Raw genomic sequence first — 23851 nt, forward strand, 5'->3', positions numbered from 1 at the left:
GAGCCTAATTGTTGATGTGTTGTATGTGATGATGATGATGACGATGTGTTGTATTTGTGTTGTATTGAGCCTAATTGTTGACGTGTTGTATTTGTATTGCATTGAGCTTAATTTTTTATGTGTATTTGTACTGTAAAGAGCCTTATTGTTTGTGTTGTATTTGTATTGTATTGAGACTAACTGTTTATGTGTTGTATTTGTATTGTATCGTGACTCATTGTCTATGTGTTGAATTTGTATTGTATTGAGCCTAACATGGCTTTACAAATGACAGAAGTGCTAAGAAATCTAGTATTTTAATTATAGCAGTTTTTCACACAAAAATTGAAAGATTTCAATATTTCTTTCAACTAAGAACAGTATAATTATGTTATACATGTTCTTAGTTTATAAAAAAGAAATATTCAAAGCCATGCAAAATGAAAACACTAAATTATTCCATATTTAACTTGGGAACTTAAAAAACACACAATCTGTAGAATGTTTCATACTGTAAAGTGAACCTAGAAAATTGATTTTGATATTCTAAATTTAGAGGACTCCCAAATTGCTTCCAAGCAGTGAGGAGTGTTAAATTAAACTTGGTCTCCAAGAAGTGAAAATGCTTGTGAATGGCAGTAAGATATGTTGCTTAAGATTAAACAGGAGTGACTTTATTAGCATATTTAAAGTCTAAAATCCTGTTTTTCTAATTTGACAATTCAAGCATCAAATGGTTGAAATGTTTCATACACATGGCTTTCACATTTTGTTACATAAATTACAAGAGATTTAGTGTAAAAACCACTGAAATTGCAGAGTGATTAAGTTAGAGTGATTACATTCACTTAGGCATGTGCAGATTCATGCTGCTACATGATCATGTTCACAACTTTTTCAATATTTTGTGTGTTTGTGTGCAGTATTATGGTGATAAATAGCTCCTTTCTTGGCAGGAGAAAGGTTACATTTTGTGAAGCATTCGTTGCAAAGACCAAATAACAGAAAGGTAGGATATGTTTGAGTGTAATATATTATATTCATTAAAACACTCACAAAAACCTCGAATAATGGTGTTATAAGAAAAGAAAAGAAAAGAAAAAGGTTATAAAAGTACAGCATGGTTTGGCACATTAAAGTATTTGTACACTTGTATCTTTAAAATAACATAAATGACAAATAAACAATGCATTTCAAATGTTTACATTCATTATATGACACAACATCGAGTAGAATATATGCAAATTAGATACTCTGTTAACAAGCTACCAATGAATAATATCTAAATAAATCATAACAAGCTAAGAATTGCTTCACATGCAAACATATGGGACATTCCAGGAACTGAAGCTGATTGCTTAATAACAGTACTGGAAGTTTTCTACATAAAAAGGTCAAGAAAACTCATAGCATTTCCTAGGGCAAAGATATGAAGTTTTCCAAATTTGGTGGCATTTTGTGAATATATCTGGCAACAACAGAATGGATGATGTCATGAATGCAATTCAGCTAAAAACATTTTGCTTTTCTTTATATTGTTGAAATTAATTTTTCACAGAGAAAAATAACATTTCTACAAAATAGTTGCATTTTCATGACAACAAAGCAAGCATTCCAAATGTATCAGATCTAAAGGAGAGATCATAAACAAGAATATTATAATAGAAGGAAAAATCAAGCTTGTGAAGAACATTGCTGATATTAGATCACAGAGGACCTACTGTAATCCATTCCGACAAAGAAACAAGGGTTTAGCCAACCAAAATCCGTTCCTTTGAATCAACCTTATCTTGAAGTACGGACAAGATATTGGAAATGTGGTTTTTAACTGTCATTGTGGACTATTTTTCTCTTCCATGTCACAATATGTCCCATTAAGGGAAAAAACGTGAGTATTGTGTCCTCATTTTGTGTTCATTTGCAATTATTTTCATATGAATGAAACCACTTCACTATAATGTGCCCAAAACAAGTAATTAACACTCTTATTTTTTACTTGCAAATTAAATTGCCTGCTTGGAGATAATCATTGGCTCAGTGTCTTTGCCAAGCTGATCAACATATCATTGAAAACAGTACTTTTGATGGGTTGGGTCAAAGACTCCTGTCGCCTCAAATGAACCAGACATTAGCTGCTGTCTCATCCATGATTTAAAAGATGTCTGCAGGTAACCACCCAGCCTTACGCAGAGCAAGTTTGGCCATTTCTTCAAATTGCTGAAAAATAGAATGTTGAAATAATGAAATTTGAATCAAAGGGTCAGTGTAATGATTTAGCAAACAGTTCCCTGACATTTCAACAACTGACAAGAGTGTAAGATTTGATTTAATTCAAAATTCTCAGAAAATGAAATGTAATAATTTGGAACATTTGATTCAAATTGTATGCAAATGCTGATTATACAAAACTTTCAGCACAAAAATCTATGAAAACCTCTGTAAGGTTGCCTCTAATGAGAAGAAATTTTGGATGGGAGGGGAGGAGATTGGCATCAGCCAACCAGAATCTCACAATGTTAGGTGCTACTTATATCCCCCCCCCCCCACCATTGAACAGTTTCCTCTCTGCATTATCTGAATCCATTCCATCCCTGAACCTCCCCCCTCTTCAAGATCCAGGCCCCTTCTGCCCCTCCAACACTTAGGAGCAAGGCCATACACATATCCCCTGTTCATATCAGAAATATCATCCACTTACATTGATATCCCTCAGGACTTCTGGTGGGACTTCCGTTCTCAGTTTGGGTTTGATATTAGTTGGCAAGGTTACTACCCCATCTACAGAATCAGAGTCGCTAGTGTTTAATGAGTCCTGTTCTGGTATCCTACCATATGCTGCCCTTATTTCAGGACTGCTGATCGGTGAATACTTCTTGCTGATTGGTTGATGTATCCCAGAGTCTGGTGTGGACACCTGATTACTGAAAACAGAATCTGTACTCCTGAATGAGAGTTGTTCTAACCTGGGTGAGTTTTTAGAGTTACTGTAGGAGCTTCCATAAGATTCGTTTGTACTGTTAGAGGACAACGAACTCATGGATGAAGAGATGCTGTTTGTCTTTCCATGAAGGTGGTCTCCATATGAATCACTGGAAGAAGCAACCGGTAAATTACTGACCCCCTCGATCTGGTCAGGTTCAAATTCCTTCTCCTCAGAGAGAGGTGATGGTATGACTGACTTTAACATCATTGTTTTCAGAGCAGCGTGAGCTCTACTGCGATATTTCATCAGTTCCCTCTCCTGATGTAGAATCTCTAATTCCATTTCCTGCTTTCTAAGCAAGGCCTGCCTTCTCTGGTCCATCTTCAGGATGTTATCGTTCAACTCTCTGTCGATGTCCGCCACCTTTTGTTTCAGTTCGTTTATCAGTTCCTTTGTAGTAACATCAAACTCATCAGTGAGGGCAGGCTCACATTTGCTGCGTCCTTTCTTGTTTTTAGCTCTGAGCACTTTCTGCTCTAAGCGCTGTTTATCTAGGGCATGCAGTTTTGATTGGGCTGACATTCTCCTTTGATTCAGGATCAAGGAGCGTTTCAAAGAGTTCATCTCCTCAGTTTCGTTAGCTTGTTGGTATTTTTTATGAATCATGTTCCTCCTCTGTTGGAGCAGAGGTGATTCCGATGGTGAATCTGAGGCCTAAAAGAAAGTAGAAACAATTGTTGAAAAAAAAAACAGCCTAAAGCAGCTTTTAAGAGTATGGTTGGCAATTTTAACAAACCTGAGTTTGTTATTGTTCAAGCTAAGACACTCTTCTATGGTCTTTTTTACTAAGTAAAGGCTGATGAATTTAATTGAACCTTTAACATTCCATCAACTGAGAACTTTTTTTTATTGAAGTATAAACACAGAATAAAATGGTGTGTACAAAAATCAAAACCATGAAATGATACACGATTGTCGAATCCCAACTGATTAATTGAACAAATTTCAGAATGAACCGTGTACTGTTAGGCGTATCATAACTATTTTAAAAAGAGAGCAAGCACCTTAAAAGTGCCAGTTCTGTAGTTTAAATCATCACAGTGGCGGCGGAACCGGGGTGGGCTTGGGGGGGCTTGGCCCCCCCAATGAAAAAGTTGAGGGGACAAATGCATGATAAGCCCCCCCCAATATTTACCAAGGCTCCGAAACGTGCATCTGCCCATTTTCAATGCATACTTGTCGATCTGTCCGATGCACACGTATACTATATAGGTGTAATAATTTTAGTAATTGCTGGGGGACCCTCGGCCCGTCCCCTGGCTATAGACCACATTGTCACCCCAACCGCGTCTTCACACCCCGTGAAAAGTGGAAGCAGTGAGTGTGAGTACCGGTAAGCGTAACACAACTTCGTCTTAGGCCAATGACTTGCCTTATTTGAGCCAGTTCTCCAACATCCCCTTACTTAGTGGCGGAGCGTTCATATATACAGTCAGGCCCCCCCCCCTGACGGACTCAAATGGACTGCTGGCGCCCTTTTCAGCTTTTCACTACTTTTTACTTATTCGCGATTGACTATTTTATTGCGCTCTCATATACCTATTGACATTTGTCATATTCTGTTGGTGTAATTTTCCGACAAAATGGCAACGACACCTATTTATTCTCCGTTTATCTGCAAATTAGCAAGGCCAGGAAAGGGTCATTTCCTGCAATCTAGGGAGTATCTTTACTCAGAAATTTTCTGTATGCACCGCGCCAACCTGTGGTGGCGCTCCGCTTAGTGTCAAAAGCGCCCCAAAAGACCATTCTTGCCCCCCCCCCTGACCAATACCCCTAGCTCCGCCACTGCCCCTACTACACTCAAAAACGTCTTTGCGAGTACACTACGAGTAGTAGCTACTCTCTTAAAACACCATCGAATATACAAATTACAATGTTTTTACAGACTTTTACGTGCAATCTGAGAAATTGCAGGCTTGAGACCCATATTTAAGGGCTAGGTATTCGCAGCATAAAACACTCGGGAAGTGCCGTTTCCGGCCATCTGGGGGTTTGAAAAAACCCAAAATTTTCTTGTACGCTCCGCGCCAACCGATGGTGGCGCTCCGCTTAGATAGTCTCCACACATTAGCCCCCCCAATAATTTTTACGTTCCGCCGCGCCTGAATCATCATCACATTCGTGTTATGAAATTACACAAATCAGTGACATCATGGTTTACTTAGTAGATATTGGTATACATTACATCATATTTTCATCACAAATTTCTTACTTAATTTGGACATGGAGGTTTACCTCCATGATTTGGACAACCATGAGGTGTGTTCAATGTCCAGGATATATGTACATGTGGTAACATAGCCATGGTAGGTATAGCGTCCCCATCCAGAATATGCATGTGGTAACATAGCCATGTTAGGTAAAGTGTCCCTGTCCAGGATATATGTACATGTGGTAACATAGCCATGTTTGGTATAGTGTCCCCATCCAGGATATGTGTACATGTGGTAACATAGCCATGTGTGGTATAGTGTCCCCATCCAGGATATGTGTACATGTGGTAACATAGCCATGTGTGGTATAGGGTTCCCTTCCAGGATATATGTAAATGTGGTAACATAGCCATGTTTGGTAAAGTGTCCCTGTTTTTATAGAACACCGATATTATCCGCTAGAGCATCATTAAAATTCACAGATCAACTTTATAGTAAAAGGAAGCTTGAAAAGTATTTGTAACATCGAAAGATGAAACTTGGCGGAATCAATGTCAGGACAGAATGTAGTACCGTTAAGCTAAGGCTTCTAGGAACTGTCCGATTGTAAACATTAGAGCAGCCTGCATGTGAACATTCTTCGCATTGGAGCTGTATAGCGCGATGTTTAAACAACGAACAGTCTGCTGTTAAAACTTATCTTGTGTAACACAAAACTCAGGAAATCATCGATGCAGTACATATATGAAGGCTTAACAATTTTTTAAAACATATATAATTTATAAGAATTTCACCGAAAATTAAGATATTAATGTGTATTCAAACACGGTTTTTGTTGTGATTACTGTAGGAACTGTATGGAGCGTGGGTTATGTCCCAATCTTCCTTTGCGAAGGTGACGTCACGTTCTCTACTGTTCAAAGTACATTTGAATATCCATCCTAGATGATTTAAAAATTATTTCTCTGTCAAACACAACATAATAGCGTTCTCATATTTTGAAATTATTTATCGTTTTTTTAAGGTAATCTTTGAAGTCAATCAACACTGAATTCATTTACATCCATTGACTCCAGTCCCTTGCTTTAATGTGTCAGTCCTTGTCTGACTCGATTCCGGTTGATTGTCAAGTATAAAGTCAAGCAATGTTTGGGTTTTGAGTCAAGTCAGGATTACTGACTGGAGTCAAGTCACCATAAGTGCTACAACACTGACAGTGATGTGAGTGTTGCAAACTGTTGGCTGATTCTTCAATTATACAGTACTTGAAATTTAATTAGTGAAGTGTACAAAACTTTGGATTCCTCAAAGTTAATGCCCAATTCCATCAGTCTTGGTGAACTTAAACAACGAACTATTTTTTATATTTTTACGCAACTTATCTCTCCTTCACAGTTGGGTATGATCAGTGGCGGAGAAACAGGGGGGGGGGGTTTAACACCCCCACTTTTTTAAGAGGGGGGGTTGGCCCACACAATCAACCCCCCTAGTTTTAGCCAGTAATATTCTGTTATAGCCTATGTTATGTGCTCCAAATGGCATAATAAATCAAATTATTGAATTTGAAATTGTTTAAGTCATTTCAACCTTTTACCTGGTAGGCTACATTAACAGTTAACGACCGAAAACCGAGTTAGAATTGACCCACACATTATTTCTAGCCCCTTTCCCCCACCTTGTGCATTGGAACTTGTAGCTCATAGCGCTAACTTCACCCCACAACAGACATACACAAAATAACGTTTTGTTGCTGTTGAATAGCTTTGGAACTGTATACACTTGCCAACCTCAACGAGGTGAAGGAAGGAAAAGAAAAAGAAGAAAGAGAGAAAAGGATGGAGTAGAAAATACGGCAAGAAAACGGGAAGAGAAAAAGGAACAGTGACAAAATTATTCGAATTTGTAAAGCAAACAGCAGATATCACATCATATCAGTGAGCATGAAAATGGCGTTCCACGATAAACAGCCTCCAAACCATGGGCGCAGATCCTGGTGAAGACACCGGGACGCGTCCCCACCAACTTTGATGATATGATATACCGTGTCCCCACCAATTTGCCTTGACCAATAGCTGCATTTCAAGTTCCCCTGTATTGAACTTTTGCGCAGTTTGATCCAGCATTGTGCAAATGACATGCAGCAGTTCTCATTTTATTGTTTTTATCCACAGTTGTTAAATATAGGACGGAAATCGCATTTGCGGCAGTCTATATTTGTTTTCTGGGAGAGGACCCCAGACCCATCGTATATACAAAAGTCTACTTGGATTATTTGTCCCCTAATTTTCTTTCTGCAGACGCCCATGTATTTCTCCAAACTAAATTTCTAAGCCATGAGATCTAAAACTTAAGGAGGTTTAGGAGCATCATTAGGTCTGGGAAGTGTTATTTCCGGCGATCTGGGAGGTATATTTGCCCCAAAAAATTGTACGCTACGCGCGAACCCATGGTCGCGCTCCGCTTAGATAGTATCAGAGAGCATAAACGCGTCCTCACCATTATCCAAGACTGATCTGCGCCCATGCTCAAAACTGTCGATGTGTGTAGTGTTCGGTTTTGGAAATATCTGGTATATTTTTATTTCCTTCAACAAAATTTTTTAATGGCCGTCTGAATTTTCGAAAATTTCCTAACCAACATTCTTCATCATACTTCATCATACTCGTGCAATTTTGACCTGTCTGTTAGGGTTTGAAGGAGGTTTTTCTATATCGGTTGTTCATAGATGATATTTTGTGCAACATTATGGGTATGTTTTGAAGTGAATTTATTCACGAGAATTGTGAATTTTCAAATTCTGAACAGTGGGGCTGACGGATACTGTGGGCCGCGATGAAGAATCACCTACAAAAGCCATGATCCACAGGATGTGTGATGAAGTCGAACATGATGTGTGACTGGTGACAATCTTCAAAAAGGTTATAGATGAGAAAAAAGTATTTGGAAATACTTGGTTCTCAGGCAAAAGTGTACATATGGTTGGTCAGTTTCAAGCCCGAGAAGTGCCATTTCCGGTGATCTGGGGGTACCAAAACCAGAAATTTGCTTGTACGATGCGCGCCAACCAATGGTGGCGTTCCGCTTAGATAGTAATGCGTGTCCCCCGGGTTAGAAAATCCTGCATACGCCCCTGGTTAAATGCAGCTTTTCAAGGCCTGGGCAGTGCCATTTACTGCAATCTGGGAGGCAATATTTGCCAAAAGACTCTTGTGCACTTCGCGCCAACTTATGGTGGCGCTCCACTTAGATAGTGAGCCAGCAGTTATGACTTTTTATTTCATCAATGGCCTGCAACCCCCCCACTTCTGACAAGAAATCTCAGCCACTGGGTATGATACTACAAAACATATAGCAATCTCAATACACATAGGCCCACACAAGTACAGACTTTTATCTTGTTGCAGTCAACTTTTAATAGAAACTATTTACATCGAACAAATGGACCAACTTTATGAGCGAGATTATTTTAATTTACAGAAATTGTTAGATTAGTGGAGTGAATTTAAACACAATTAAAGCTCTTCTACTGAGGAAACATACTGGCAAGGGTAGGGACAATGATCAATGTAAACACAGAGCTACAATTATGATCAGTTAATTGACTCAAACCGCAAAAAACTCGGTCATTTGCACAAATCACAGCAGAAAATTCAACAATTACCACAGTTATTGACAAACTCAGTTCACTTTGAAGACTATGAACTCTAAACAACTTAGCCTTTTCTTTCAGGACAATAAAAATAGGTGACGATTTTTGCTTTTCCAGTTTCCATAGCAACTGCGGTTTCTTTGATGTGGTTGCTTGGTGTACAAAAAACAAGTTATTCCATTTGGTTTAACTGAACAATGGGATTTACGTCTGCAATCTGATTCCCTTTACCCTTTCAAATAAAACTTGGCCCGGGTTCTTCTGTCTCCTACCTTGAACTTGTGATTCTTGAAACACTCAGCACAATAGCAGCTTTGACTAAACAGAAAAGGTGCAGTTTACCTTACCATAGTTCAGAGATGATTCACAGAGATCACCAACAGATTAAATCTATTCAACCCACTAGTTTTTCTCCATTATCAGAAATATGCAAGAAATTTATAGGTCACTTTAAGTCAATATACTCAGTATTAAAATTCCTAGGAGGAATAATGAGATAACTCTCTAAAAATACTAATGTCTGTTTTATTTAGGGGTGCAACAAGAGCCCAATGGGTACTGCGGTTCTTTGCTTAGTGGTATATTAATCTGTTGTATGTCATCACCCAATATCGGAACTTTTATACCCACATGTACCAGCTATTAACCAACAATTGTATTCCAAGTTGGATACAATCTGATTTAAGGTTGTGGAGTTCTTGAAATATTTCATGTTTGGCCCCACACCAAAAAATTGGGCCTGATAAAATTTTGCACTTTAATGGTCCCAACAATATTTGGCCAAAACAAAGTGGCTCAAAAATATTTTTTTTATCCCAAAAAAAATTGAGCCCCAAAAATGTGGGCCCAAATGTTCCTAAAATATGGGGCCTCAAAATCTGTACATCTAGTACTAGTACTACTGCCCATTTATACAGCCTTTTTAGACAAGAGTCCTTTTTTAATTTGCAAATTACTAAAGTAATATTTCACTTAATTGTACAACAGCTGGCTGATAACTAATACAATCCACCCGTTAGTAGAATTAAAGTAAAGAATGCCTCATAAAATTGACTCTTGAAAGCAATACTCCGTGTACCGATGATTCTGTATGCTGTATTATTGGTATACGACATCCAATCGGATCCAACTATATTAACGGTCACGGTTACAGCTGGATACAAGGATAATCCATATAATACAGTATCCTTACTCCTATATTGTTATTATTATTACAATTAATATGTATTACATTATTTAACACATTTCATTGTCTGTACACAGCATAAACAATGCAAACTATGTGTCCAAATGTTAGTCATAGCTTTCACAATGAAAACCAAACAAAGAGTGCTTACATGTTTGGACTGCTAGATCATGTTACATGTGTGAATGCATGGATTTGTTGAAGTAATAGACAGTACTGATGATACATACAGTTCACTGTTTCGTAAACAATTTCTTTTCTTACGAGAATGTCTATTTGTTGGAGACCAGTTAGCTGTTAGACTTCTCTTACCAATGGGGCAGCTTGCAACCTCCCTTTATTCTCCATAAATAGTCAATTCTACTAACTTTATGTCAGCTGTATGATTGAAACTGCTGTCTTTGTGTGCGTGACTAAAACAAGTCAAACAGTTTAAGTATAACCTTTGTTTTATTGGTTTTTTCCCCTCAGGAAATCAAAATAACAGAATAATCCAAGCTAATGATGTAATTTCCTGGCTCAGTTTGTTCATGGTCGATAACTAACTCAAGTTCTTTAATTAGATTACACATTCATCATCAAGTCATTTAGATACACAAGGTTGAGAGATGAGTCATCTCTCCAGTAAACACCCACAAACTATGCCTTCTGAACTTTTGTATAGAAACACTATGTCCTGATATATATATTTATATATATTCAAATACATATATATACATATACACATATATATATACTGTATGTATGTATGTATGTATATATATGAAAATCGTAATGAGTTGGAAAATCAAGAACAGTGAAAAGCTTCCAGCCTCCACCGGGATTCGGGCCTCCCGCTCTGTACGCGGACACCCTAACCACTAGGCTATGGACGGTGGAGGCTGGAAGTTTCTTTACTGTTCTGGATTTTCCAACTCACTACAATCTTGATAATATATATATTTATGTAATACAAGTATGCACACTTACATCTGATTGGATCGTCTCATTGATGTTATGATCATAACCTGGTAGAGAAACAAAACAGGGAAAAAAATAGTAAGCAATATAATCAATAATTTGTGTGTGGTTATATCATTGTTTACAAACATTTCTTCATGAATGTTTCAATTTCATCCCGATGTATCCTGAGGAGGGACAGACTATGTATTCATCGCTATATACTGAATAAAGATGTTTTCAATCAAAAAAAGAGCCTAGCTACAGTCTGAAATTAATGATCTGGGCTGCCTTTATCTCCCAGTGAGCCATGACTAAGTTTGTGGTTGTAAACAATCACATTTTATCTGTTTTAGTATTCAAGTGCATTGTAATGCACCCACAGCCAAACGAGTAAAATTGGAATTATCCAGTGCCTTTTCACAAGTTCAAACATATTTCAGGGACATTACATAAAATTAGGGGACATATCTGGAGTCCCCTCTATTTTCATTGGTACATACAATCTAGGGGACTGTCTGCAGAAATTGGGGACGACTGATCACCTTAAAATTACTGGGTTTGTAAAGTTTTGTTTTTAAAAAGGCATTTTAAGTCAAAACCTTGAAATTAACCAAAATTAATTTTTACATCTTAGCATTATTTGTTATGGGGCATTATTGAGGGAATGCAGCCACTGATGAGAGAGCACTACCGAGTCTATGGGTATGCGGTCTCATGAGAGAGCATTACTGAGGGAATGCAGCCACTGATGAGAGAGCACTACCGAGTCTATGGGTATGCAGTCACTCATGAGAGAGCATAACTGAGGGAATGCAGTCACTCATGAGAGAGCATTACTTCTGAGTCTATTGGTATGCGGTCTCATGAGAGAGCATTACTACTGAGTATATATGCGGTCTCATGAGAGAGCATTACTGAGGGAATGCAGTCACTCATGAGAGAGCATTACTTCTGAGTCTATTGGTATGCGGTCTCATGAGAGAGCATTACTGAGGGAATGCAGCCACTCATGAGAGAGCATTACTTCTGAGTCTATGGGTATGCGGTCTCATGAGAGAGCATTACTGAGGGAATGCAGCCACTCATGAGAGAGCATTACTACTATGTCTATGGGTATGCGGTCTCATGAGAGAGCATTACTGAGGGAATGCAGCCACTCATGAGAGAGCATTACTACTATGTCTATGGGTATGCGGTCTCATGAGAGAGCATTATTGAGGGAATGCAGCCACTGATGAGAGAGCACTACCGAGTCTATGGGTATGCAGTCACTCATGAGAGAGCATAACTGAGGGAATGCAGTCACTCATGAGAGAGCATTACTTCTGAGTCTATGGGTATGCGGTCTCATGAGAGAGCATTACTGAGGGAATGCAGCCACTCATGAGAGAGCATTACTACTATGTCTATGGGTATGCGGTCTCATGAGAGAGCATTACTGAGGGAATGCAGCCACTCATGAGAGAGCATTACTTCTGAGTCTATGGGTATGCGGTCTCATGAGAGAGCATTACTGAGGGAATGCAGCCACTCATGAGAGAGCATTACTTCTGAGTCTATGGGTATGCGGTCTCATGAGAGAGCATTACTGAGGGAATGCAGTCACTCATGAGAGAGCATTACTACTATGTCTATGGGTATGCGGTCTCATGAGAGAGCATTACTGAGGGAATGCAGTCACTCATGAGAGAGCATTACTACTATGTCTATGGGTATGCGGTCTCATGAGAGAGCATTACTGAGGGAATGCAGCCACTCATGAGAGAGCATTACTACTATGTCTATGGGTATGCGGTCTCATGAGAGAGCATTACTGAGGGAATGCAGCCACTCATGAGAGAGCTTTAATTTTACTGCAAAGCATCGATAGATCAAGCATGTGACTAATCCAACCATTGGCCTCTTCAATAATTCAATGTGATTAACATTCAGCCACATAATTTGAATACATTTTGCAAATGAACTGGATCATCCCTAGCTTCTCACTTCTATATCCACAGGTTAAATTAATCATTGCACATGGTCTTGCTGAACATCATGTTATCCAAAATAGCATTGCAAGTCATTCACTAATGACAAGAAAAGACGCACCATCAAAAAATCATTTAGGATGAACAGAGAAGATTGGTCTACAAGATCTCACAAAACTATTTTGTCTTTCATGAAACACCTTTGGGGATAAACCTTATAAAAGTTAACCAATCTTGTGAAAAGAGGTGAAACTTATTACCACAACTGTGTGTTTGACGCACATCCTGCCAGGCGCGTAGCCAAGGGGGGGGCGAAAGGGGCAGCCGCCCCCCCTTGAGCATTTTTTAAATTTTTCTTAAATGTTTTTATGATATCGCTAGTATTTCCAAAAGAGAAAATGCTAAGATGCAACTTACAAGGCCTGGGAAGTGCCATTTCCAGCGATCTGGGAGGCATTTTCAGCCAAAATTTTCTTGTACGCTTCGCGTCAACCATGGTGGCGCTCCGCTTAGATAGTTTGCAATGCCGAATCTACAGTTTCGCCCCTCCCTTGGCAAATTCCTGGCTACGCGCCTGCATCCTGCATAAAACCTTATCAACTTCTCAAATTCTAAAACCATTTTTCTTTGAAGACAAAATTTTTCAATCTCCCATAGTTAATAGAAGAACTGCTGAGCCATAAAGTACTTACCATCAACATCTTCCAGGGGAGGTCTTGTTAGGACAGCAGACATGTTTCCAGAGCTACAGGCCTCCTGAAAGCGTTTAACCCAATGTTCACCGTCTGATTCTGTGTCTGCTAAGAATTGTATAGATCCCTTTTCCTAGTGAAACAAATCAAATGCAAAAATCATAAATCACTACTGGTATAGTTTCATCGTCATGTTACACCCTTTTTGTTTCCTTCACATTAATTATTCCTCCACATGGGTACATTCATACATGAATTATTCCTCCACATGGGTACATTCATACATGAATTATTCCTCCACATGGGTACATTCATACATGAATTTAACAGCTTTTGCAACAGCCCAGTATGTATTTTAATTCAGTTTGCTTCTAGGGATTTATATTCAAACATTGCGCTACGTGAAGTTGTGATTAAATTCCTGTATTGCTGAGAAGATATTTAGTAATCCAATATTTGGTGCTTACAGTGAGTGTGCTTCCTTCTTCCTTTCTTTGATTGATTGTAACAAAATCCTGAATTAAGCTTCAATACTGCAAGATAAAAAATACCACAGTATCGTGGCATTACCTAGTGCAGTTGTATCCTTAGAAGTAAATATATGTAGGAGTTGACAACCAGTTGGTTTAACACTAAAATAAGTTTCTTTCAATCATTAACATCTATAGCAGTAACATCTATCAAGTGATCTTTTAGTGATACAATATTGGGATGTAGCAAACTTGCATATGTTCACCCATGCACTGTACACACAAGACAATAGAAATGAAAGAAAATACTGTATGAATGATAGCTGCTGGCAAAATATGGGATCAAAGTTTGCAGGATACTTGAAAGTATTAATAATAATAAGTAACCAAAACTATAATCATTACTTTAGAGATCTTTGTAGATTGACCTAAGCAGGCGATGCCATAAACTTGTAAACAAAATAAAGACAAATTCAAACATCTTGTTGTAACAGGGAATAGTTCTTCATACGGCTTGTCATCTTTGGACTTGCAGAGTATTTTATGATGCGATGCCGGATAAATCATTCCCTGTACAATGTACATACTAACCTGAAGAACACAAGAGTACTAAGTTCATAACAGTAATCCAAATCAGTTATCAATAATTAATTTTTAATCGTTTAAGGACTATAATTTATTGAAGAGATACTTTTTATACAAATTATATCTGGATAGTTACCTCAACATTCTTGTCCAACATCAAGTTATATTGCCTCCTGCGACCACATAAAACGTTAAGTATATCCACCATGATCTATCTGTATTCAAACTCACACACAATACTCTCCAAGCATAAACTACCAGTACAAATTGTCTAATTAGACAAACAAAGGTCTTCTTCACTTCTCATGCTATGATTTTTCAGTCTTGATAAAATATTCTCCTCAAAAGGACCACTTCAACAACTCACTTACTTAATGCCGTCTCACAGTGAAACATTGCTGATGCAGGAGGCCTGTACAGTATATATTATATTGCTATACAAACCGAAGACCAGAAGTTCAAGACTAGCAGGATATTGCTGCAATAGCACATGAAAGGAAATTGACTCTCTTGTTCCATCTAACAGGAAACTCTTATTGTAGTTATAGCGCTCAATTACTGTTGAAACATAAGAAATCTGCTTTCTCTCAGCTCTCAAGTTTGAAATTGTGGCTTAACAAGGAGGGAATAAACCCAAATAACAAATGTGATTTAACAGGACTAGGTCAGTTTAAAATACCTTCCTGAATGATTAACTCAACATGACAAACAACTTTGTTGTTTCATTATTGAGAATGGAAGTAATAATTAAAGCAAAACTTTAAGACTGAGTCAGCAATAGACAATATTAAATATGAAACAGGAAATGAAATTTATGATACTGCAGAGTTGTTGAATTATGGATCAAATAGATAGGAAACCAAGTGTCCTAGAAAATTCAATTTCAGTTGGATTGAACTTCAGTTTATTAGGAAACGGGAGTTTAGCACTACATGCACAGTGGATTTCAAGTCATTATGTTATAGAATTCAGCAAATTTGATAACAATAGAACACACCCATGCAGCCATCACCAGTAGGTTGCAAATGACTGAAATACTTAGAATGAATAACTTACACATATGTCTCAGTCAAAAGAAAAAAAAATGTTCTATTAATATTTAGTTATTCTTGTTTCGCTGCGTACACACATTGATGAAATTGCCTAACATGGTATTGCTTAAGATAATTCTGAAAATAATTCCAATGGCAGTTCTGACCCTTCACTTTGATGGATCTCAAGCAGTCATCCAAATGAACTTATAAATGTCTGTTAGTGAAATGAAGCCTACAAACAATCTCCTTCCTTTATCTAGCATTTGACATTTTATTAGAATATTGATTGTACGGTAGGCCTATTGCCCTATTCATAATTTCCTTAGTTGTTTTGTGTCCACTCTGTGACCTAAAGTCAGCAGCAAGGCAGGCAATCTTCACTCAATTCGATACCATCATCAAGTGATGTTTATTATTGCTTCATTTTACTGTGCTTCCCCTTTAACTGCACTATGAGATTAATGTCTGTGGTCTGATTATTCCTTGGGGAGGGGGCTGATTATACCTTGGGGAGGGGGATGATTATTCCTTGGGGAGGAGGCTGATTATACCTTGGGGAGGGGGCTGATTATACCTTGGGGAGGGGGCTGCTTATACCTTGGGGAGGGGGCTGATTATACCTTGGGGAGGGGGCTGATTATACCTTGGGGAGGAGGAATCCAATGATTAGATCCAACACAAATACTTCAACAGTAGTGATTAAATGAACTCTCAGTCTTGATGCTCCACTGGAAAAAATAACCAGCCTCATGAATCTTTCAAAGTTTTGTTTCTTCCCCATAGGTGCTTAGTCTCTTTTATCCCTATCCTATATTACTATCCTTGATCTCCCATCAAATCAGATCACATTAAATAGTACAACATAGTAAGTACCACTCACCTTAACAGTTGTCTGTCTTTTTCAGATCACATTAAAAAGTACAACTAAATAAGTTCCTATCACCTTAACATGAAACAGTACAACATAATAAGTACCACTTACAGGTGTAGGAGCCTCATTTGATTTGGGGGGGCTGTAACCACTTGCCTGAAAAATATAACCAACATTTTTCGCGCGCTTTCCGCAAGTTCAACATCTTAATGTGCTATCATATAGGCATTCATCGGTTTTTACATCACATGCCGAACACTGATGAATATATAAATAAATACCAATTAATACCAAATATTAAAGTGCTGTTACCATGAAATAAAACATGCTCAAGAGCACTGTACAAAAGAAGCAATTTCTGGAATATAAAGGAATGAATACCTATATGACATGCACATTAAGATGTTGAACGCGCTTGGAGCGCGCGAAAAATTTTGCTTATATTTTCCGTGTTATTACCCTTCCATATTGGTTATAATTATTGGGCAAGTCGTTACAATGTTAACGATAATAATAATATCAGTTTAACCATTTCAGTAGGTCCCCGATAAATTCTCAGCATATTGCCCAAATTTTCACAACAAAAATTGAAAAACACATTGCGAATTTTTCTTCTTTCAGTAGTTGCCCGAAATATTCTCAGCATATTGCCCGAATTTTCACAACAAAAATTGGTTGGGGGGCTAACAATTAGCCTATCTGTCTTTTTCAGATCACATTAAATAGTACACATCAATAAGTTCCTATCACCTTAACATGAAACAGTACAACATAATAAGTACCACTCACCTTAACATTAAAGTGTACAACTTAGTAAAAAGTTCCACCCACCTTAACAATTAGCCTATGTCTTTTTCAGATCACATTAAATAGTACAAATTGATATGTTCCACTCACCTTAACATTAAAGTGTACAACTTAGTAAAGAGTTCCACCCACCTTAACAATTAGCCTATCTGTCTTTTTCAGATCACATTAAATAGTACAAATTAATATGTTCCACTCACCTTAGCAGTGTCTGTCTTCTTCAGACCCTTCCCCCTAGAATACTACTGTGGCAACATAAATGATGAACACACATGTTAACTACCTTTGACTTGGAGCAGCACTAAATACAAACTAAGTGCAGATCAAAGATCAGTATAATTTTGATGGTTAGTCAGAGACCTTTAATGTCATCAAAACATTGGTGACTGTTTGTGTAAAGAAACCCTCTGGAGTTGATGGAAAAAGTACACCACACAAAGGAACTCCTTCAAACTTCAATGAGTGTTTGCACCACTGAGTCAGATACATCTAATAAAACTGGATTCCATTACCACACTATAGCTTTCATTGTTCATGGGGCAAGGACTACCTCTTGCAAGTTCTTAAAGTATATTTATCCTGAACTTTATTAATGGGCATTTTATCACTTGGACTCTCCATTCAATGGTTCTACTCACTAAATTGATTTAAGGAGTGGTCTGTTTGACTGTATGATGACCTAGTGGTCTTATGTCGGTATTGTTACTCTTGTATACCATACAAAGACTGCATAAGTGATCCAAAAATATAATGTTAGAATACAAACCCGATAAAATGAAATGAAACCATCAAATTGCATTTTCACGTTATCATTGTGCCTGTCTTTAAAGGACATGTTGCATTTTGAGTATTTCTTATGCAGTGCTAGTTAAAGGCATTAACGACTCGCCCCAAACCGCATGCCGCCCTCTGAAAAAAAAGTTAACTTTCCGTTGCTTGCAAGTAAAGTTTTTTTTATTGTCGCTACAAAATGCAGACAGTAATAAAATGTGATACCTTGTTATCTTTAGCTGGCCTGAGATGTCCATCCCTGCTTATGTACACTGTGCTGGGTATTGACCGCAGCTTGTATGCGTCGACTGTACACTAGTGTCTATATGATTACGTACAGAAGCAAGCTGTGTGTGTGTAATTTCGCTTGAAGCTTGCAGTAATGAGTACGTTTGGTTAGGATAGGTATGGTAGAGATCCTCTGACGTGTAATTGTAAAACCTTTGTCGTAGATCAGATGGTAGAGGCGCGTGTCCATACAAAAAGGCAGGAAATTTTTGCAGTAACATTTGTACTTGGGGATCAAAAAAGAATTAAATTGTTCAAAACGACATCTTCGGAGAGCATGAGTAATGTAAGTACGCTATGTACAGTTGGCTATGCTACGAACCTTCTGACTTTCAATAAGGCTGAATTACCTTTCTCCAATAATATTTTAGTTAGGCCTACTGTTAGTGTTTGCACGGGGTATACGGCTACTCGGGTACCCACCCGACGCGATACTACCCGGTTCCAAAGTGTTTTTTTTTGTTTTTTTTTGTTGCAAACCAATGGTTAGGCAAGATTTCGAAACTAGGTCATATTACCGGCATTTTAGTCGTTTCTTTTTGCGCGAGTCTTCACTCCCTTTAAGGAATCTTGCATATTTGAACGGATGTACACAAAGCAAGATTCCTAAAGGTTTGGTTCTTGCTTGTTCATGTGCTAAATATTGAGATATACAATGGTCTGTACATGGCATGGATACCTTTTTTCCTCTAGCCCTTCTCATTCACACTCCCCCTCCCCCTTAACTATCAGCCTTCAGCAATATGAAGTACCTACATAATTTTGGCTGTGCAATCTCTTAATATCAAAACAGGATCACCTTCAAATTGATAGATTGATGGTTGACCCTTAACCCTAAATAATCTATGACTTGCTGACTGCATCTGACTTAAAGGAATTGTCTGGTTGAAGATTTTGATACATTGTCCTCATATATAGTTCTTATTCATCTCATTCCAACGATGTGAAAATTGTCCCCATTCGACGTTTCTTCTTGTAGAAATGTGGTTTTGAAATTCACCAGTTTCTCACCAAAAGCACTGTTTGTTCGAACGCATCAATATGGTGATTGACGTAGTGCAGGCAAATAGGCAAAACAAGCGACTTGAAGTTAGTTCTCCCATTTCCGCAGCAAATACAATCTTGTGTGTACACGCACAGGTGATTGCCTATTGTATATTACTAACACATCGCGAACGTATACAGCCTGCCATGCCCAGTTGGTAAACGTACATAGCGTTGCACATTGTACACTCCCACACTCAAAGAAAGTATTATCTGTATTCAAACACAGTTTTTGTTGTGATTACTGTAGGAACTGTATGGAGCGTGGGTTATGTCCCAATCTTCAATTGCGAAGGTGACGTCACGTTCTCTACTGTTCAAAGTACATTTGAAATATCCATCCTAGACGATTACAAAATTGTTTCAATTCTGTACAATTTCTTGAAGACAATATATATATTATCAACAGGGAGCCATGTGTTGGTTGTACATTTGTCTCTTTCGGCGTTCGTTGTTATACCATTACACATTATCATTGATACAAACACAAGACACATTAACGCTCTGTTGTCTCAAATGTAGAGTTTATTGCCGAAGATGCCGTTTGTAAGACGTGGTTGAGGTAACTATATGAATATTATATTTAAGCTTTGGCTCATGTTAGGATAGGGAAGTATTTGTGAGTTTGTGACCCGCAATTCGTATTTTTCTTCATTAAACGTGGACCTAGTCTCAGCGTGGGTTAGCCTATCGTGATATCGTGTGGGTAGGCCTAGGTTTATTGTTTTCGAGAATGCATAACGATGGTATTCAAGTTCAAATCGAGTAATTTCTAAAGCGGAGGTAAGTTTTGTACTGTTAAAATATAATATTATAAGTTCACATGCCTTGTTATTGTTGTATTCGAGGGCATCGTGTGTTCATTGTCTAGGATAAGCGTGCTTTACCGTGAATTGTTTAGTGTGTGTAATGTATTTTGTACTATATTCCAATAGAGCGCCCTCTCATAACAAACAAGATATCTGTGTGTAATAGGCAAGCCACCCGAGTGAGCCTGCGTAACATTATCTAATTATTCATTAAGGTATTTTCTTTCATTATTCACCACTTTATGTGTTAACCAGTACTGATTAAGATTAAATTCACCTCTGTTGAAATTGGTTTAGGACAAAATGCCTCTCGCTGCTGTGGTAACCACAAAGTTGTTCGACGATGTATACTGTAACAAGTTACACGTTCTGTGAACGGGGGAACTGGTTGAGATGTAATTGACTAGATTAATTGTGTTATTGTTTTATTAGTGAAATGCCCTGCCCAGTAATGGACAGAGAGATTGTAAGGCAGACGTGCCAAGATTTAAATGTCACAATCTCATTATTACTATTATGTGTTAAGTCTAGTGGTACTCCCAGATCTACCCTTGTTATTGTAGTTGTACAGACAGCGTAGAAACCAGCCTAATTGGGTCACAGAGAGTAGAGTTAGTCTGGTACACAATTGTGACTTTATTTTTATGTTTTGTTTCATTTTTATTATCTTTCAGGGAAACCACCTGAAGGTGCTGCACTGTCCTTTTTCGTATTTGTAGTTTTGACATAATCTCTTGAACATGCTATATGAGAGAAGAAGTTATAAACCACTTGGCCACCAGAACAAGCGGTGGTAGCAATTAGCACTCTCTCCTGCCTATTTATTTGCTTGCGTGGCCTCACACATGTATGATACACTACAGCGAGTACAGTACAGACAAGTCTCCTGCAGGGAGCTGAAAATCCATTTAATAAATCAAATTGAAACAACCTGACATTTTGAGAAAGCATGTTGAGGTAATTAAATTTGTTTATGGTCTATTCCAAGAATGATCACTTTTGTAATGAAAAACCAAAATAACTCTACATTACATAAGAAAGGTTTATTGGTGGCCTAATAATTTCCTTCTGTGTTCCCTGGTTGCCCCCCTCCCTTCTGGTTGTCCCCCTTTCTCCCAGCTCCATATATATACAATCAGGTGAAATTTGTTCCACCTGCTAACATGGTTAGGTACATTCTTAGCAAACTACTCAAATTTGTGAAAATAGTGCCTAACGTCTTTACATTTGTGAAGCAATTTACTCAATTTGTATGTGTAGGAATACGCATTATTTTAACTTTTTGGCTCCCCACAGCTGGTTGAGCGTTGGACACACTGCAAAAAGTCTCTAACCAAAGTTAATTTTTACTTGTTATTCAGTGCTCATAATTACTACTTTATTATTTTCACCTTTGCTTGGCAAGTTTAAAGCTCTGTGAGGTACAAGGGCGGCGGAAGCAATTTTAATCTGGGGGGGCACCGACATCAAAGGGCACTTTGCAGAAATTCGATTGGACTGATGCAGCCTTATATTTAGTACCCTTTATAACTCTTATTGTATTATCTTACTTGCGTATACACATCACTCCATCAACGCCTCCCCCCCCCCTCAAGGAAAATATGCATATATACTAGCACTGCAATATCCAATGTGCAAATTGGGAAACAAGGATTATGTTAATATCTTAACAAATTTGTCCCATTCGAAATAGCTTTGAGTTTGACCCACAGAAATTCATTAAAAGTCAGGGGCGTAGCCAGGATTTGCAAAGTTGTATGCACGACTATCTGAGCGGAGGGCCACCATCGGTTGGCGCGGAGTGTACAAGAAAATTTTTGGTTTTACAAACCCCTCAGATGGCCGGAAACGGCCCTTCCCGAGTGTTCATTCTGGTTCCCTGGCCTCTTGCTAACTTGAGACACCTCAATTTCTATCTAGAAAAAGGGCACATTTTTAACCTGAGGAAAAGTGGGGGGGCACGTGCCCCCTGTGCCCCCCCGGTTCCGCCGCCCTTGTGAGGTAAATATGTATTCCATTTGTATTATTCCTAAGATTGATTATCTCGAGGGCAAATAACCTGTATTTTAATAGTTGTTTGAAGGACTCGAACAAGGCTAGTAGATTGTCATTATAGCTGTGTTCAAGTTACGTTCGCTGTTCCAACAGCGAACAAGTTACAGTAAAGGAACTTATTTTTCTTCTACTACTGCATGTAACATGTGATTTTAAGTTAACTAAGTGTTTAATTGGCATCATATGGCAAATGACCCTCTGGGATATTTATGTTTGTATATGATGACATGTTTAGGTTATACCCAGACTGGCACGTGTATTGTAAGTTTTGGAGCCTATCGGGTTAAATGACACTTAGGCTGTATGTGTTAGTGACTGTAGAGGTGTTCGCTAATAGCGCCCTCTGATAGTCCGCACCGAAGCATTGTTTTAAGATGGACGCACCCATGTGTCGGTAAACGTTATTGTTGCACACATAACAGTGTAGGTGTGGTACTGACTTGTATCCCACTGGATCTTAGTAAACTGCTTCATTAATGTATAAGATGAGTTGAAATGAACCAAATGTCTATTCAATTTTTGAGCTGCCATTTGTGTTAGGGGAAAATTTTCATATGTTTGGTAATATAGTTGGAAACAAAGGTTAGGGTTATATGAAAGTGAGGCCCCCCCCCCCAGGAGTGTTCCATTTTATACCTATGTCAAGGGGTAAACTGCACATGTATTGTTTGTATTTTCCAGTTATCATTTTGTCCGAGGAACATCACCTAGATATGTCTAAGATTAATTGTTACTGTTCTGCGGCCAGGTTAATTTTAGCTCACTTAGCCAACTTAAAGGAGTCTTCCGATTTCTTTCTAGTAAATTAAAGCAGTGTTACCTATGATGGAAGGTCAGGCTATACTGTTTCTTATTTCTAAACTATTTTAGTGGTTTCCTTGTTTTTCTTTTTTCACATTTAGAGCTTGCTAGAAGGGAGTGTTAATACACTGCTTGCCAAGTAAACCAATCTTGGACTCATTTTTGTCACCCCATTTCCCCCATGGGTGTCACCACATTGACAACCTTACCACTCCCGGCTTTACATATACCATTTGGCATTGTGATACTTAATTCTGTGGTATGACAAACTGAGTCAGCTGGGCATGAGAGTGCCAAGAGAATTCTCACCTCTGACTGAAGGATAAACTTGAAACGGACTTGTCCTACAGGGCTGTTGGTACCAGCAGTGTGATGAACAGAGTACCCTAATAGCGATATCACTTCGAATGGCAATGGTTCAGAAGCATCTTTGTAGAAGTGAAGATTAGAACCGTGAAGTTTCACCCAGCATCTGAAAGGGAGAAAATATTGTTTACTAAATATAATAATGGCACTCAAATTGGTCGCTGCCTGCACACAGTACTACGTGTGCATTTTCCAGGCCTGTATGGTGAGGGTGGAAGATCGATGGTCCGTGGAAGAGGTTAAGCCAGTAAATGAAGGCAAATAACAAAAAGTGAAAACATTGCTATTAATTGCAGACTTTTAGTCTTGGTTTGATATGGTCCTAAGACCAAAGAAAAACAAATTTAAGTGCTAGAAATGTTTTCAACAGCTATAGACATTTTATGAGATATT

The 23851-nt window shown here is 38.2% G+C and overlaps 1 protein-coding gene across 3 annotated transcripts in view; it reads right to left on the minus strand.

The window, feature by feature from the left end:
- Window positions 1-994: 994 nt before the first annotated feature.
- LOC139975574 (uncharacterized) overlaps window positions 995-23851 on the minus strand; it is a 33621-nt gene continuing 10764 nt past the window's right edge. For all 3 annotated transcript variants that reach the window (XM_071983586.1, XM_071983587.1, XM_071983588.1), the window contains exons 4-8: window positions 23402-23564; window positions 13558-13690; window positions 10923-10960; window positions 2678-3616; window positions 995-2196 (exon numbers count right to left, since the gene is read on the minus strand). In XM_071983586.1, the coding sequence (XP_071839687.1) occupies window positions 2131-2196; window positions 2678-3616; window positions 10923-10960; window positions 13558-13690; window positions 23402-23564 (1339 nt within the window). In that variant the 3' untranslated portion in view covers window positions 995-2130. The remainder of the gene's footprint in view (window positions 2197-2677; window positions 3617-10922; window positions 10961-13557; window positions 13691-23401; window positions 23565-23851) is intronic.

This window comes from Apostichopus japonicus, chromosome 11 (genome assembly GCF_037975245.1).
Source record: "Apostichopus japonicus isolate 1M-3 chromosome 11, ASM3797524v1, whole genome shotgun sequence".
NCBI classification, from domain to species: domain Eukaryota; kingdom Metazoa; phylum Echinodermata; class Holothuroidea; order Aspidochirotida; family Stichopodidae; genus Apostichopus; species Apostichopus japonicus.